General features: G+C 34.6%; 3 protein-coding genes and 1 non-coding gene across 9 annotated transcripts; 1 reads left to right on the top strand and 3 right to left on the bottom strand.

Moving 5' to 3' along the window:
* Nucleotides 1-1,096: 1,096 nt before the first annotated feature.
* On the bottom strand, nt 1,097-2,056 carry LOC105639427 (small ribosomal subunit protein eS27y). Its single transcript, XM_012223480.4, has 4 exons — nt 1,902-2,056; nt 1,695-1,796; nt 1,589-1,617; nt 1,097-1,472 (listed from the first exon to the last, which is right to left on the bottom strand). The coding sequence occupies exons 1-4, from the start codon at nt 1,902-1,904 to the stop codon at nt 1,346-1,348; spliced, it is 261 nt and encodes an 86-aa protein (XP_012078870.1). The 5' UTR covers nt 1,905-2,056; the 3' UTR covers nt 1,097-1,345.
* Nucleotides 2,057-3,260: 1,204 nt separating this feature from the next.
* LOC105639426 (pentatricopeptide repeat-containing protein At1g08070, chloroplastic) lies at nt 3,261-6,007 on the bottom strand. The gene has a single exon (XR_016321959.1). It is a non-coding gene; the product is annotated as a pentatricopeptide repeat-containing protein At1g08070, chloroplastic (transcript).
* A 1,436-nt stretch (nt 6,008-7,443) lies between these two features.
* Nucleotides 7,444-10,164, top strand: LOC105639425 (SNARE associated Golgi protein family). Of its 2 annotated transcripts, none has more exons than XM_020681459.3 (5): nt 7,444-7,634; nt 8,059-8,375; nt 8,726-8,962; nt 9,111-9,328; nt 9,664-10,164. In XM_020681459.3, the coding sequence occupies exons 2-5, from the start codon at nt 8,100-8,102 to the stop codon at nt 9,926-9,928; spliced, it is 996 nt and encodes a 331-aa protein (XP_020537118.1). In that variant the 5' UTR covers nt 7,444-7,634; nt 8,059-8,099; the 3' UTR covers nt 9,929-10,164. The 2 variants fall into 2 exon arrangements, with proteins under 2 accessions (XP_020537118.1, XP_012078868.1); XM_012223478.4 differs by having other exon boundaries at nt 7,445-7,634; nt 8,100-8,375.
* Nucleotides 10,131-14,157, bottom strand: MLO13 (Seven transmembrane MLO family protein). 5 transcript variants are annotated; one of them, XM_037639025.2, is made up of 14 exons: nt 13,995-14,155; nt 13,600-13,657; nt 13,195-13,364; nt 12,878-12,994; nt 12,544-12,598; nt 12,345-12,454; nt 12,176-12,250; nt 11,980-12,068; nt 11,851-11,900; nt 11,730-11,770; nt 11,432-11,620; nt 11,261-11,328; nt 10,668-10,728; nt 10,131-10,550 (listed from the first exon to the last, which is right to left on the bottom strand). In XM_037639025.2, exons 1-14 carry the CDS (start codon nt 14,109-14,111, stop codon nt 10,344-10,346), a joined length of 1,407 nt encoding a protein of 468 aa, XP_037494953.1. In that variant the 5' UTR covers nt 14,112-14,155; the 3' UTR covers nt 10,131-10,343. The 5 variants fall into 5 exon arrangements, with proteins under 5 accessions (XP_037494953.1, XP_037494952.1, XP_012078867.1 ...); XM_037639024.2 differs by having other exon boundaries at nt 13,195-13,403; nt 13,995-14,154; XM_012223477.4 differs by having other exon boundaries at nt 12,345-12,451; nt 13,195-13,403; nt 13,995-14,154.
* Between the last annotated feature and the right edge of the window lie 420 nt (nt 14,158-14,577).

Here is a 14,577-nt window from a genome sequence, read left to right as displayed (position 1 = left end):
AAAATCCAGGTGAAAAACAAATTCTCACATGATCGATTATAGTAGTTGTGGTTAGTGCGATTTGGATGGCCATTCTAATTGCAGCTAACACTGGGGATGGAATTTGTATGGCTGTGTAGTTGCATTTTCAAGACTACAACCTTTTTTTTTTTCTTTTTTGATGGTATAGGACTACAACCTTTAGATCAGTGGGATTTCATTTACCAATTTTATAGGGCATTTCAGTCATTTTATATGAAAATCACTCGTAGAAGTATAATACCCAAACTAGTTTATCAAATGACATTTCTACCAAATTTCAGAAATAAACATAAAATCAAAAACAAAACTACCAAACTCAAAAATAGGTATAACAAGTACAATGCCCGTATCTAATCTTTCAAAGCCAAAAGCAACTTCAATAGCAATCAGCTCAAAATACCAATACCATTAGTTATCCAATACCTATATAATAACATTGCAAACTCTCTTTTAACATAATAAGACAATGTTTGTAACCTCTCTTAAACCAAGAGACAGATTTATACACATTTTTTGAATATCTTAACTTATTTTTGTTTCCAACCAACCAATGATGCCTAATAGCATTTCAAGCTGGAGTTATAATTGCAACAACACCAAACCCCCCACTCAACAGAACTACAATTCTAAATGGATGAAGTTATAACAAAGACACATGAAACATGTATATACAACAAGCTTAAAACTGAAGTACTTGACATCACCCACATAATTACAAATACTTATATATGGCAAGTGCATATATATAAAAAAGAGTACAATTTGCAACTCCAACTTCAACTATCATAAGGAAAGTAATTTTATCCAATACAATATTAATCCTGATTGGGATTACTTGCACTTCTTTTACTGCAGATATGTTCTGACTAAAAGCTTCCAAGAAAGTGAACTTTTGATTTGAAAACATATAAAAACGAATCTACACATTATTGATTTAGACATAACTAATTTGCAAATTAGCTAATCAGACACAAGCCTTCGTCAAACCTTTGCTCCTCGGCTAATTTTTTTTTTAATTTCTATTTCAGAACATTGAAATAATTTCCAAATTTCCATGATTCCATAAAACAGGAGAAGACAATAATTAGGTAACATTAACCAAAGTCAAGAGGTAACATAACATTATGAGATTGTCACACAATACAAGATTCAAATGCAAGGGCAGAAAGACGAAATCATAGATTGAAACCCTATATTAGTAGATATAATTTGCTAAGTGAAATTTTTTTTAAAAAAAATCTAAAGGCCGAAAGAGACTGAACATGATCCTTGAGAAAGAAAGAAACCCATCTACTTGCCAACAAACAATCAAGAGAAATTGTCTTCAATCACCCTTCCTCCTGAAAGAGCAACCCTCTGTAAGCCTCGCACGCCCACCGGTTGGCTGGCACAACACTGTCTGGCAATTTCCACACACCACCACTGTTTGGGAGTGACTGAATACGGTAGTTCTGCAATTTTTTCATTTTTTTTTTGAAAGGTTTAATTTTTTTTTTTCATTTATTAAACAACTAAATTCAAATAAAAATATTAAAAAAAAAAAGTAAATGTTGCAGAAAGAACTTACATGTTGAAGCAGCCCTGACATTTCACGTCCTGCGCCAATTGCAAACCAAATCAAATCTCCAGAGTCCTTAAAACAAAATTTAAAAAAGCGAAGTAAAGATTTCTACCATGAAAAATGAGTTAGGGGACTGCACGAGACGCTTGAGCTTGTGCTTCCTTTTCTCAAGCTCGGCAGGAGGGTTGAGCAAATCGATATCGTTTTGGAGAACCTTCAACGACGCAATCGCAAAAAAGAATCAGTAGGAAGAAAGGAAGGAAAGATAAAAACAAAACGAAATCAAAATGAAAATCATAATCATTTTCAGATCGCCAACCATTTTTATTCTGTGAATCAGATAAACGTAAACCCTAGAAACCCTGGAAGCCTGCTACCACTGCTCGAGACCGCAAGAGAAATAAAGCGGCTGATTAGGATGAACTTATAAAGGGCCACTCACCGCCAAGAGATTAGGGCAATTGCTAACTGAGGGCATAATAGTCTATTCATACTGTTATAATTTAGAAATGAACGTAAGGCCACAAAATAATCACGCTAAAATATATTTTTACCATAACCTTTTTGAATTGTTTCAATTTCACCCAAATACCACCTTTGTTTTTTATCCTCCCTAATTGCATTTTTTTTTTTAACTGTAATCCTAAAAAGAAAAAAAATATATAAACGATAATAACTATCGATCTGTAATATATATTATGCTATAATATAAATTCAAAACATAATAGCACTTTATTTTTTTTATTTATTTAATGTATTTTTATTGTCAATATTTATTTAGTTTATTGTTTTACACTTTTAAATAACTTATTTTGAAATTTTTTTTTTTTTGGTTCATTTATGTTGTTATTTTCTTAATTTGTCTACACCTCAATGAAAAATAACAAGAAAATGCATACTGCAATAGTAATAGGCTTATTTCTCGTAATGGAAAATTCACTGTTATAAAATTATATATTTTTTTAGTGTTTTTTAAACTAATGCAACAATAAAAATTTATTATTTTGATTGACAAAATATGAAAAATAATATCGATTTCTCATATTTTAGTAATATATATATATAGTTTATGATATTATATTATACAATAAATAAATTTATTCAATTTAAATTATTATAAGACAATTTAAATTGCTTGATAAGTAATTTTGTTTTCATGAAAATTTGATTGTCAAATAAATTCCAATAATGTTTATAAATGTGTTCTTTCCCTAACAAGTTATTGATTATTAAATTTTATTCTTTTATTATTTCATGAATGCTCTTAAATTTTTAGCAATATAAACTATTTATAATATTATAATTTATAACCAAAATTAATAGTAAATTAATATAAAATTATATATAAAAATTAAATTTACACTTACGAGTAAGAATCAACGAGTTAAAATAATTTAGGATAAAATTGAAACAACTTGAGAAGATAGTGGTAAAAATACACTTTACCATATGGATAGAAGCAACTTGACTCTGGAGAGAAAATAATTAATAAATTTAACTAACTAAATTGAAGAATATTTTTTTTTTTTTGTGTTAAATAATTAATTATGTTTATATATATATATGTATATTAGATTTTTTTTTTTTTTTTTTATAAAATTGGTTAAAATTTCATTGACGCTTATCTTTTGATAAAAAAACTTGGAAATACATATCAATCCAGGTTATGGCAACAGCAAAAGTATAATGAGGCATGAGCCAACACATGGTTTACTCAGTTTGCTCCAAGCTTTACAAAATCAATGGAGATTTGACACTCATTAATAAAACTCCGGACAATTTAGAAGAACAACGCCAAGAGGGAGTTACAAGAAGAGCCATAGCTTCAACCATTATCACTTCTGCTTTGCCACAACCAAATCACCAGCATGTTTAATTCTTACCACCACCATAGTTGTTTTTAGCTGCAAAAATAGCCCCATCAATGTTTAGTTTGAGGATACTTCGAAAGGCTTGCACCATTTAGAAACTGGAGTGGACTTGCAGGCAATATTTGTTGGCTTAAGCGAAGCAACTTGCCAAGCAGACAAATTCTCCATAGCAAAACGAACAAGGGGTAATCATTATATAGTCTCTGTGTTTTTGTCAAATACACTAGTAAGGACCTCTGTTTTCAAAATTACACAAAGTCTCCATCGCAAAACGAACAATTTGTCCAGGCATAATACGAATGCCTTCCCAGATCAACTTATTTATGATTTTCCAAAATTTTATGCAAAACTGCAACTACCTCTGTCATTGAATCATTATCAGCAGAAGAACTTAAAGACTCTTAAGTAAACCAAGTACTTGCAGGCAATATAATAAAACTGCTGCCCAGTTACACTATACAACATGCTAAGTTAACAAATAACCCAATATCAGAGAGAGAATTCAGCAAGATGGAAATAACCCCTTGTTTTATACAACCAGCCTCTCTCCTTCTTGGCCATATCTCAACCCAACCAACAAATGAAATTTATGTGGCCTAATTATGTGCGTGTGTCAAGACAATGCAAGGTTCTGGTCCAGTCCATAGCTTCTCAAGTGATTCGTCATCTCTTGCAGTAAATTGTGTAACTCTTTACTTCTAGGGTGTGATTTTTCACCCTTGCGAAATTCATGAACCATACCTTCAAGTTCGATTGAACTACATCCTGGGTTCTTCTTAATTTTGTTTTCCTTCATTGCCTTTTTCCACTTCAATGTATCCCTCCATCTATTTGCAGAAGCATAAATGTTTGACATGAGTATATATGCGCCGTCGTCATTAGTTCCCATGTCGACTAGTTTACCCATCACAATTTCTCCAAGTTCAACCTTTGCATGAATCTTACAGGCTCTGAGTAGTGACCCCCAAATAAAAGAATCAGGTAAAATTGGCATCTTATTTATAAACTCTATTGCCTGACTAATTAGTCCAGCACGACCCAATAGATCAACCATACAACCATAATGCTCTCTCTCAGGTTCCAAGTTGTATAACCCTGACATGTCCTCAAAATGTCTTTGCCCTTCCTCTACCAGTCCAGCATGACTACACGCAGAAAGTACTCCAACAAACGTTACTTTATTGGGCTGTATACCCATTTTAGGCATCTCAGAGAAGATATCCAAAGCCATCTTTGCTTTGCCATGCATGGCTAAGCTAAAGATTATAGCAGTATATGAAAAGACATCACGGGATTTCATAGCTTGAAACACACTGAATGCTTGGTCTATACTTCCACACTTGGCATACATATCAACTAGCGCATTCCCAACATGTACATTTGCCTTCATTTTATTTTTGTCAATATAAGAATGTACCCACCTCCCCAGCTCAAGCGCTCCAAGATTAGCACATGAATTCAAGACGCCCACTAAAGTAATAGAATCAGGCTTTAGACCCATATTTTGCATCATGCGAAACATGTTCAGGGCTTCTTTGTATTGGCCTTGCTGAGCGAGAGCCGATATCATAGAATTCCAAGAAGATACATTCTTGACAGGCATATCGTCGAACACCTGACGAGCCAAGTCAGGTTGGCCGCATTTGAAGTACATATCTAGCAATGCATTTCCAAGAAAGACGTCTGAATGTACGTTAATTTGATGACGATCCATATATGCACGAATCTTCTTACCCAAACTCAAATCTCCCAATTTAGAGCAAGCAGAAAGCACCACAACCAAAGTCATCTCGTCGGCTCTCAGATTCATTTTAAAAAATGCAGAGATGGCTTCAGAAGGATAGCCCATCTTAGCATATCCTTGAATAAATGTGGTCCAAGATACCAAATCCCTGTTTGGAGATTCATTAAACACATTCTCAACAGCTCTGATAATTCCAGATACAACATAGAGTCTCATAAGAGTGTTCTTGATAAAAACATTTGAAGAAAGACCCAATTTGATAGAATGAGCATGAATCTGCTGTCCTTCTCTCAAAGCCTGAGATTCTGAGCAAGCCTTGAGAATATGAGGAATAGTGTAAGTGTCAGGAAGGAGACCTTGTAAAAGCATTTCCCTATATAAACCCATGATTTCCCTCAGGCTGTTCTTGGCAGTTGCAAGCAATTGGATAATGGAATTAAATATGTAGACTTGTTTGTCTTGGTCAAATGGCTTGACAAGGGAGCAGGCGTAAGAGAGGTTTCCATTTTGAGAGAGGGACGTGATTTTAGCACAAAGGAGCTGCTGCATTAGAAGAGGACTGGTCTTAGCATTTTTGACGATAAGGGCATGAATTTGTTTAATTTCTAGCGCAGAATTACATGCCAGAGGGAATTCTTGATGAGCTCGTCGATTTACAGTGACAGAGTGAGTGGGAAGTGCAAGTGCTACCATTTTGTAAGAGAATTTGATCCAGCTTAGCTGTGGAATGTCTGGTTATCTTTTAAAAGAATATATACGAGGCTTGAGACTGAAACTTTGACAAACCTTTTGGCCGTATTCAGAAATGGCTTTGTTTGTTCTATTAATAAGAAAGAAAGAAATTACTTTTGATGCAACCCGTGATTGAGAAATTGCTAATTAATAAATTAATATCTATTATTAATAATAAAAAAGCTAATTAACAAATTAATATCTAATATTAAAATAGTTAACAGCTAATTGTATGGAACAGATATCTAACTTCTCATGCTCGAAGGAAATCCATTCCCACTCTCCATGATGCTTTTTTACTTGCATTCGACGCTTCAAAGGCCTCCAGATATCTAACCGAACTCTGATTCTCATGGAATCCTTCCACAGACCTCTAAAGTTTTTTGGGTCAGCCTCTAGCAAAGTTCCTATATAGTTTCCAATGTCTTTGGCAACTCTCTCCGACATGAAACCTATAGGCAACTCATGTACCTGAATCCAAAAGTCCACAGTTGTTAATTCTACCCTTCGAGGATTCTCCCCCTCCTTCAGTGGCCTTAGTAAGATCAGATTTGGAGCAAAACTCCACGGCCCTCCTCGTAACATCCGATCAAAATCAATCTGGTGGAAAAAAATTGTATTATGAAAGCATTATTTCCCAGCTCTGTAAAAGCAATACCTTTGACAGGTCTCTAGACAGCCGCCATTGTTTTCTTAAAAGCGGGAAAATTAACAGGTTTTTTGTTAGCAAATGACCCACAATGCACCACTTCCAGTTCTCCACTACCGTCTCCTTAGCCCCAGCACCATCCTTTTCCGGTTCTTGACATATCAGTCGCCCTTGTCCCTCCTCTAACAGTAGATTAGCATAATATTCCTCCAGTGATGGTGGGTAGGCTCCATTGTGACGAGAAGGAGCAAAACAACACTTGTAAACGAAAAAGAGAAAACTAGTTGACAAACGTTGGAAAAAACTTGTTACAGAGAAACAAGAGAGCTTAGGAGCTTGTCATACTAGACAAAAGTACTTTTTAGTTATTTATTAACTGCTAAAAATAAAATTTTAAATTAGATAAGGATATTTCTCAACGTATATTAAGAAATTAAAAATGATACACTAATAATTTTTTTTGAGCTGAGAACGATTGAATAAAGGAAATGGGTTTTTCAATATTGGTCCCTCAGAATCTAGAACCTACAGTCCCTCCTTAATTCTAGAACGTTGAACAGATTAAAAATTTAAAAAGAAAAGAAAAAAAAAAGGAAAAGATAAGATAAGAGCCGACGAGTCATTAAATTACAAGATTAGACAATAAGAAACATTGGATTAATTAAATTGTAAGTAGTAAAATATAAATTACAATTAAAATTTGACTAACCGCTAATAACGACTAATAACGAATAAACAGTAAACACGGAAGAAAGGAAAAGTCAGTGACGGAAACTTCGACTCCCAAACAAACGTTAACTTAAGGTTTGATTAAAAAATCATATTCATATTGCTTTTTGGTTTTTACTTATTTAGACGTCACCCATAGCAAGACGGATTTGACTGTTATACGTTTTTGAACTTACAAGATTTTAAAATATTTTCCTCATTTGAAATCCTTTGCTTTCCTTTCCTTTCCTTTCTCTGCTTGTTGCCAGTTTGGTAAGTTTTACGCGCAGACGAACGGCGAAATCTCAGGCGTGCAGCTTGATTTCCTCCTCTGAATACAGATTTCAGGTAAACTAGCTTCCAGTTCTGTCTATTTCAATCAAGAACCCTAGCTTTCTTTTATTTGTTGACTTATCTGCTTCAACTCGGTGTCTTCAATTGCAGTTCTGTACTTTCATTCGATTGCAGTTCTGTAATTTGATATAAAAGAGAAATTGATTAAGGATAATTGGGTTACTTTTTTTTGGGGGGGGTGGGGGGGTTTTGAGCTACTTAATAAAGTCCAAGTTCTTAGAATGATACATGAGAAATTTTGGCAACCTTAGTTTCAAATTGGGATACAATTAATTCTTGCCATATATTTTTCTTATTAGTCTATAGCCATCAGTATTTTTAACTGATCTAATATGCTGCGGTTCATGGATGGATCCATGGCCTTTACATGTTTTTACGCGTTACATATATATTCTAAATTTGGGTTTGCTATTAATAGTAATAGCCTTTTTGGGGATTATCTTGTTGTTAATTATAAAGATGCCGGAGACATCTGAGGAGTCGAGCAAAGAAGCTGCAAACTGTGAGCATAATGATGGTGTAAATGTAAGGGAAGACAGCGAATATGTTAGGCTTGTTATTTCCAATGAACCAAGAGTACTTGAAGCTGAAGAGGGTACCCACATCTTACAAACTGAAGCAAATGCAAGACTTAATACTTTCTTTTGGTGGAGTAAAACACTTGCATTATGTATTCTACTTATTGTACTTCTTCTCATTTTCTTGAAATGGGGAGCTCCGTTTCTTTTTGAGAAGGTATCTAATTTCGCTCCTTACTTAATACCTACATTTATTAATCTATAGCCATCATTTCATTTCTGCTTTCTGTACATTAATTTATACATTTTTCACTAATAATAGATAGTTTATATTTGAGTGATTTGGTAACAATATATATTTGTCAATTTTCATGGGAAATTTTTAGTGGCATTAGTTGTTACACCACTATATATGAAGCCTGCAATTTCTCGGTTATTTGAACTCAAATTGTCTAAGCTTACTCATACAAACACAGCATTTGCATGCATGCACGTTTTAAATGAGACTGCCTTATCTTGTATACTTAGTGTAGCTTTGGTGCCGAAGCTTACTTAATTTCATTGTAGGTACTTTACCCAATCTTGGAATGGGAAGCAACCGCTTTTGGCCGTCCAGTCCTCGCCATTGTGCTTGTTGCTTCTCTGGCCTTGTTCCCTGTGTTCTTAATTCCTTCAGGACCTTCCATGTGGTTGGCTGGGATGATTTTTGGATATGGCATTGGATTCATCATAATCATGGTTGGAACAACAATTGGAATGGTCCTTCCCTATTTGATAGGGCTTCTGTTCCGAGATCGCATCCATGTAACACCAATGATTTCTAATTAATAATCTCTTATCATTGTTCTTGTTACTGTTATTAGTATTATTTTAGATAACTCTGATGAAATAGACTACTTGATCTTGTTTTCCTTCTTTAACTTATGAGGATTATCTACTGTTCAATTTTCAGCAATGGTTAAAGAGATGGCCCCAGAAAGCTGCTATGCTCAAACTCGCTGGGGAAGGGAGTTGGTTCCATCAATTTCGAGTGGTTGCTTTATTTAGGGTTTCACCATTTCCATATACAATTTTCAACTATGCTATAGTGGTAACAAGTATGAGATTTTGGCCCTATCTATGGGGATCAATAGCTGGAATGGTGCCAGAAGCTTTTATCTACATCTATAGGTACCTTCTCTTGATTTCTTTTTACTGTTAATATATCTGTTGAGAGAAAAAGCCAATATATCAGTCTTAACCACAAAGAATGAATATCTCACTTCTTGTAATTTAGCTTTTCCAGTCATTTATATTCTGAATAATTGAATTCCACACCAAAATATATGGCAATTTTTTTTTTTAAATCTGCTTTAAAGTTTGGAATTTGTCTAAAAATTTTTCTAGTCATTTTTCGTTTTCCAGTCACAAGTAAGGAAGTTCTTTTTCAGCTAATGGCTTTCAACTCTTACAAATAGGAAATGCCAGGTGCCGTATTTGTTAACTTCTGTTATTATTTTGTGCAGCGGTAAATTAATAAGAACATTTGCTGATGTGAAGTATGGAAAGCATCACTTGACTACTGTGGAAATCGTATACAATGTCATCTCGTTCATTATTGCTATCATAACAACAGTTGCTTTCACTGTTTATGCAAAAAGAGCTCTGGAGGAGATTGAAAAGTCAGAGACTATTGGAGAAGTTGCTGCCTCTGACCAAGCCAGTTATGAGATGGGAAAGCTTCCCCCTGAAAGGCCTAATCATGTAAGTTTGTCATCTTTTCGGTCATAGTATCTGGACAATTAGAGGGAAATGCTTGTACCTATAAAAAGATTTGATATAGCAGGCAAGTCTTACATGCTCTGATCATTTGTGACTATTTTTTTTACCACATTTTCTTTTAGGTTTGTAATTACAGAAAATGAAAATATATATAGAAAATAGAATGTTAAGACTTGCATGCCTATGGCTTTTGATCCATACTCTAATTCCATATCAACAAAGCCACTACATTGTTTTTATTCTTATTACTTGTTGCCAAGGAATTTCTTTTCGTTCTGATAATGATACAGAAGATTCAGGTATTAGAAATAAAAGAGTATGATTCTAAATGGAGGGCAATTAATCAGCAGAAGAGCTGACAAAAAATTTTACCTCCCCTAAATCCATTCAAATATCAACTAACGGAGGCTGAGGAGTTCAGATATTAAACATCTTGAGAAGTAGAAGTTGAAAGCTCAATGATTGATGCTTCGTTTGCTTTTCTAAGAACCATTTCGTGTGGGAAACTTTGAGAAGATTCTGTGGTTAGCTTATCATCATGAGCCTCATTTGTTTCGGTGTGCCTGTTTGCCCATCGACCTATCAGTGGTTGCACATCACCAAATACATTTCCAGTGTAATTGCTACGCATCTTTGCTCATGCCAACCACCAAATCCAAACAAGTTAGTATAACTAACTGATAACCATTTTTTTAGCTTTTTCTAAATAGAACATTACGTAGAATCAAAGAAAACTTGGTTCACCAACCTGGGAGACTAGAGCATACAAAGGCAAGGTGCTGTAACTGCATAGCACTTGAACAAGCACACTGCAAAGCAAAGCAAAGCAATGACGTTATGCATGCAATTACAAGCAATTGGTCACTAAACTTATCATTTTCTAATAGAAAACAACTATAGGTTTTGTCCGGCAATATCAGCAGTTGCAGAAGTTGTTAGCTGTTAGCAGTTAACTATTGATTTTTAACTGGTAGCTATTTATATAATGGTTTAAATTAGGAGTTTTGAGTAAAAATAACTGTTTAATTTAAAATGACAAAATTAATTATTTAATTAGCTAAATTTGGAGGAAAAAAATAATGGGTATGATTGTCAAAAAAATTTAATTAAAAGCTAAATGCTAAACACTAAAAGTTTAATGTTACAGTGTTTAACTTTCTATATAAAACTTTCTCGACCTCTAAAAGTTGTTATAAAAACTATATTACCGGATAATACTACTAATAGAGATAGAGTTTTGACTTGGTCAAAATGTTAAAAGCTAGTTTAGCTGTTGCCCAGTGCAGTGACCGTTAGTGCAAATTACCCCAACTAATGATAAACAAACATCAATTGGATTACCCCATAATAAGTCTTGGAATGATATAGCCCACTTTTTCCATGATGCATGATCGAAATCCGTATGTGCTCTGTCAGATACCAATTTTCTCTTGTAAATTGCAGATTGAAATTTATAATAGGAAAGTTGAACTATGTGTGAGTTGTGTGTGTTAAGGAGAATTTGGCGTATACCCAAATCCAGAAGAAGAAAGCTATCTCAAATGAATTCTGAAACAGGATGAAGTGAATCAAGTGAAGAATAATGACAGGGTTGTGGAACCAAAAATGTTTATCAGAAGGCTCCACTTGCATCTTTTCTTTAGCCTCATGAGCCATACGAGAGATAATGAATTCCAGCTTAGCACCCACCAGCAGTAGAAGCTGCAATTCCATCCATCTTAGTTCATTATTATCCTATATCCTATGTATGTCGTTCTCCGAAAATGCATATTCATTGAAAAAATTAGTTGCAGAAGTATAAAGCACTTACAATTAAAGGCAAAAAGGCCAACCAAAAATATGTATGCCACCCTGCAGGCATTACTTTCATGTCAGGTAATCGAATCCAACCCATATGGTACATCAGTCTATTTTGAACAAACAAGAATTACCTTCCACATTTAGCAGCAAAAAGATAACCACGAAGAGCCACAGGTACCAGCTATTATGGAATATTAATTATCAGTTGGCATTCAGGTGGAATTCGATTGTTGAGAAAAACAATGCCGGTTAACACGTACCTTATGCCGACAATTCGTCGGAAATCGACTTCAAGATTCCGCAAGATGTATTGGTGAAAATCAAAATCAGGCACATGACCAAAAAATGTCTGGATTGGAAATGTCAAAGGGTCACACATCTTGCAACTTGCTGCAATAGCATGGGAAACACAAAGTAACATATATATACTAGTTGATTAGGGAATGGAAACCTGACCGTGATAAATCCTTGCCGAAGAGCAACATAATCTGACTTGGTAATAGAGCCAGAAAAATGTTTGTAGAATGAAATCTGAACATGAACACACGAACCCTCATTTTACGTATCCGCTGATAAGCTTTTGAAATGCCGAAGCATGAGGCTAAATAGAATTTTTGATACTTACCAGCCAACCACCGACTGCTGACTTTCTCCAGTGCCCTTCAGTGTGTTTTTTAATGAATAAATGAAAGTGATGGTGATGGTGGTGTTCGTGAGGACGCTTATTTTGACCTGCTAAGTGATCAAATACGACTAAATTAAGCATCTAGAATTGATTCTCTCAAGATAGAGAGATAATTCTACAAAATTTAGAGCCATGTAACCTTCTGATTGTGATGCATTCCTAATTGAATCTTCCCAAGCCTTCCATTGCCGTATCTACGAGTAAATTGCGCATCATTATATGAAATTTAAAGAAATTGTTCAACTATCCCCCAAAAGTGAAAAGGCATACAGAGATACATTAAAATTGAGGAAAACAAAAATGTTTGATCAAACATAAGAAATTTAAAAGTTAATAGAAAATTTTGTGATTAGAAGCCTATAACAAATGATGCATATAAATTTCTGATGCTTTTATTTTGCCTGTTCACAAAAGATATGAATGATTAATTTAATTCTTGCGCAGGAAAGTCATTAAGTTGGGAAGTACATTACCCTTAACCCACCAAGAACCATTGTAGTAACACAGAATATCACATGCACAACTGCCAAAACAAAGATGAAAATATGCAGCTGGTGCAATGCTTCCAGTGGAAACAGTTGAACCTTTCCCTGTGTATGGAGAAAGAACAGCATATATAAGTTTTAGTGCAAGCATAAATAGATAGAATACTAAATAAAATACTATAAACGTAATGGCTTTCAATATGACACCTTCAATGGAGATAAAGACTTAACAAGTTAATTTCATTTGATTGCATACTCATCATGCACACATGGACTTCTAGATAGAATAAAGGATAAGCTGATACCTTATTAGTACAATGAGCTGCATTGCTTGCAGACAACAACCGCCGTTGACCATTTAAAACCTGATGAAAATATTTTTCATGATGGCTGCTATCAGTTTTTCTCTTGCATGGGAGCATGTGAGTTGCAAGGTCAGGTGGAACGCATATACGGCTTATTGAACCTTGAGTAACTGTTAGTAGAAGAGAGATGAAACCTAAAAGCATCAATTCTGTTGACAAGCATTAGAAAAACTTTCATTAGGCAAATAAGTTAAGAAACATTTATCCAGGTTAAGTCTATCTTTGAGTTGAAAGTTGAAAGTGCACGAAAGAATGTTTATTAAATAAAGAAGGCTATGATTAAACAGCAGGTACATCTTCTGCAGATTGACACGGGAGGAAAGAATAGTGACAGTAGAATCAAACCTTCTTTTAGTTTTTGCAGGGCTTCAAACAATGCCTCATGATGTTTACCCTTCAACCACTGAATTGCCAAATCAACAAAACAGTCAATAGTTAGACACTTCACTTATGCACCCACTCACATTATAAAGACGGAGGAAAACTAAAGTTATGTGCATAAACATGTCAAGCCAGGTGACTGTAACTTTAAGCCCGTAGCTGTTATTCAACATCACTGCACAATCAAAGACTTAACTCTCTTGTTTCTAAATTAATGGCAATCAACGTTCCTTGAGAAATACTCCCACCATGACCACTCTACAATCTGGCTGAAGTGTCCAGTCTTAAAAAAGGGGGGAGGCGGGAGGCGATGTTTTCTAGCTCAAGATCACAATACGGAAAAAGAATAGGTTCCGTACCTTTCCCAGTTTATGAAGACCTCGTTCAGCAAAAAGGGATGCTAAAACAATTACAAAACAAACGACAGCAACTACCCATGTTGGCGTATACTCCAAAGAGTTAGACTCTTCTGCCATCTGGTAATGCACAGCAAAGCATTTCAAGTTTGCCTTCCAAAAGTGAAGAAATATATAAGGAACTATGGGAATGGAAAAGAATAATCATATGCAAAAGGCGAAGAAAAGAATATAATATACAGCAGATAAAAGTGAAAATCAAAGGTCACCATTTTAAGTAAAGCAAAGAATGTTCCCAGTGTGACAGGAAAGGCACTCAAGGCTCAACTGAGACACAGGAATATTAAAAAGGATAACTTGAAGATGACATATTATATTTCTTCAGATCAAACTAGTTCCGCCACTTCTGTTCATTCAATTCTATTTCATTTTTTGTAGACAACAAAACTGCAATGACATTTTTATTGTGATCAAAACTGCTATGCGGAAGGAGATATATGACATATTATAAAGGAGATTTAGTGAAGTGTAATGCCCATCCTGTGATTTCTCACGAGGACAAGTTAAAAATAAAAGAGAATTGGGC

This window comes from Jatropha curcas, chromosome 8 (assembly GCF_041381405.1).
Source record: "Jatropha curcas cultivar XTBG-Jc1 chromosome 8, XTBG_Jcur_1.0, whole genome shotgun sequence".
Classification (NCBI taxonomy): Eukaryota; Viridiplantae; Streptophyta; class Magnoliopsida; order Malpighiales; family Euphorbiaceae; genus Jatropha; species Jatropha curcas.
The sequence above is the reverse complement of the archived record's forward strand: the minus strand, read 5'-3'. Positions and strand labels throughout refer to the sequence as shown.

Excerpts from the sequence above, each read along its gene's own strand:
- LOC105639427 (XM_012223480.4), bottom strand. Across the intron at positions 1,618-1,694 it reads CCCCTAACTCATTTTTCATG|GACGTGAAATGTCAGGGCTG; the intron begins GTAGAAATCTTT and ends CAATTGGCGCAG. Across the intron at positions 1,473-1,588 it reads TGTCAGGGCTGCTTCAACAT|AACTACCGTATTCAGTCACT; the intron begins GTAAGTTCTTTC and ends AAAAAATTGCAG.
- LOC105639425 (XM_020681459.3), top strand. The coding sequence starts at position 8,100 with ATGCCGGAGACATCTGAGGAGTCGAGCAAAGAAGCTGCAAACTGTGAG. Across the intron at positions 8,376-8,725 it reads CTCCGTTTCTTTTTGAGAAG|GTACTTTACCCAATCTTGGA; the intron begins GTATCTAATTTC and ends ATTTCATTGTAG. Across the intron at positions 8,963-9,110 it reads TGTTCCGAGATCGCATCCAT|CAATGGTTAAAGAGATGGCC; the intron begins GTAACACCAATG and ends TTCAATTTTCAG.
- MLO13 (XM_037639024.2), bottom strand. The coding sequence starts at position 14,111 with ATGGCAGAAGAGTCTAACTCTTTGGAGTATACGCCAACATGGGTAGTT. Across the intron at positions 12,251-12,344 it reads CAGCAGTCGGTGGTTGGCTG|ATTTCATTCTACAAACATTT; the intron begins GTAAGTATCAAA and ends GTTCATGTTCAG. Across the intron at positions 11,621-11,729 it reads TGGCCTTTTTGCCTTTAATT|CTTCTACTGCTGGTGGGTGC; the intron begins GTAAGTGCTTTA and ends ATGGAATTGCAG.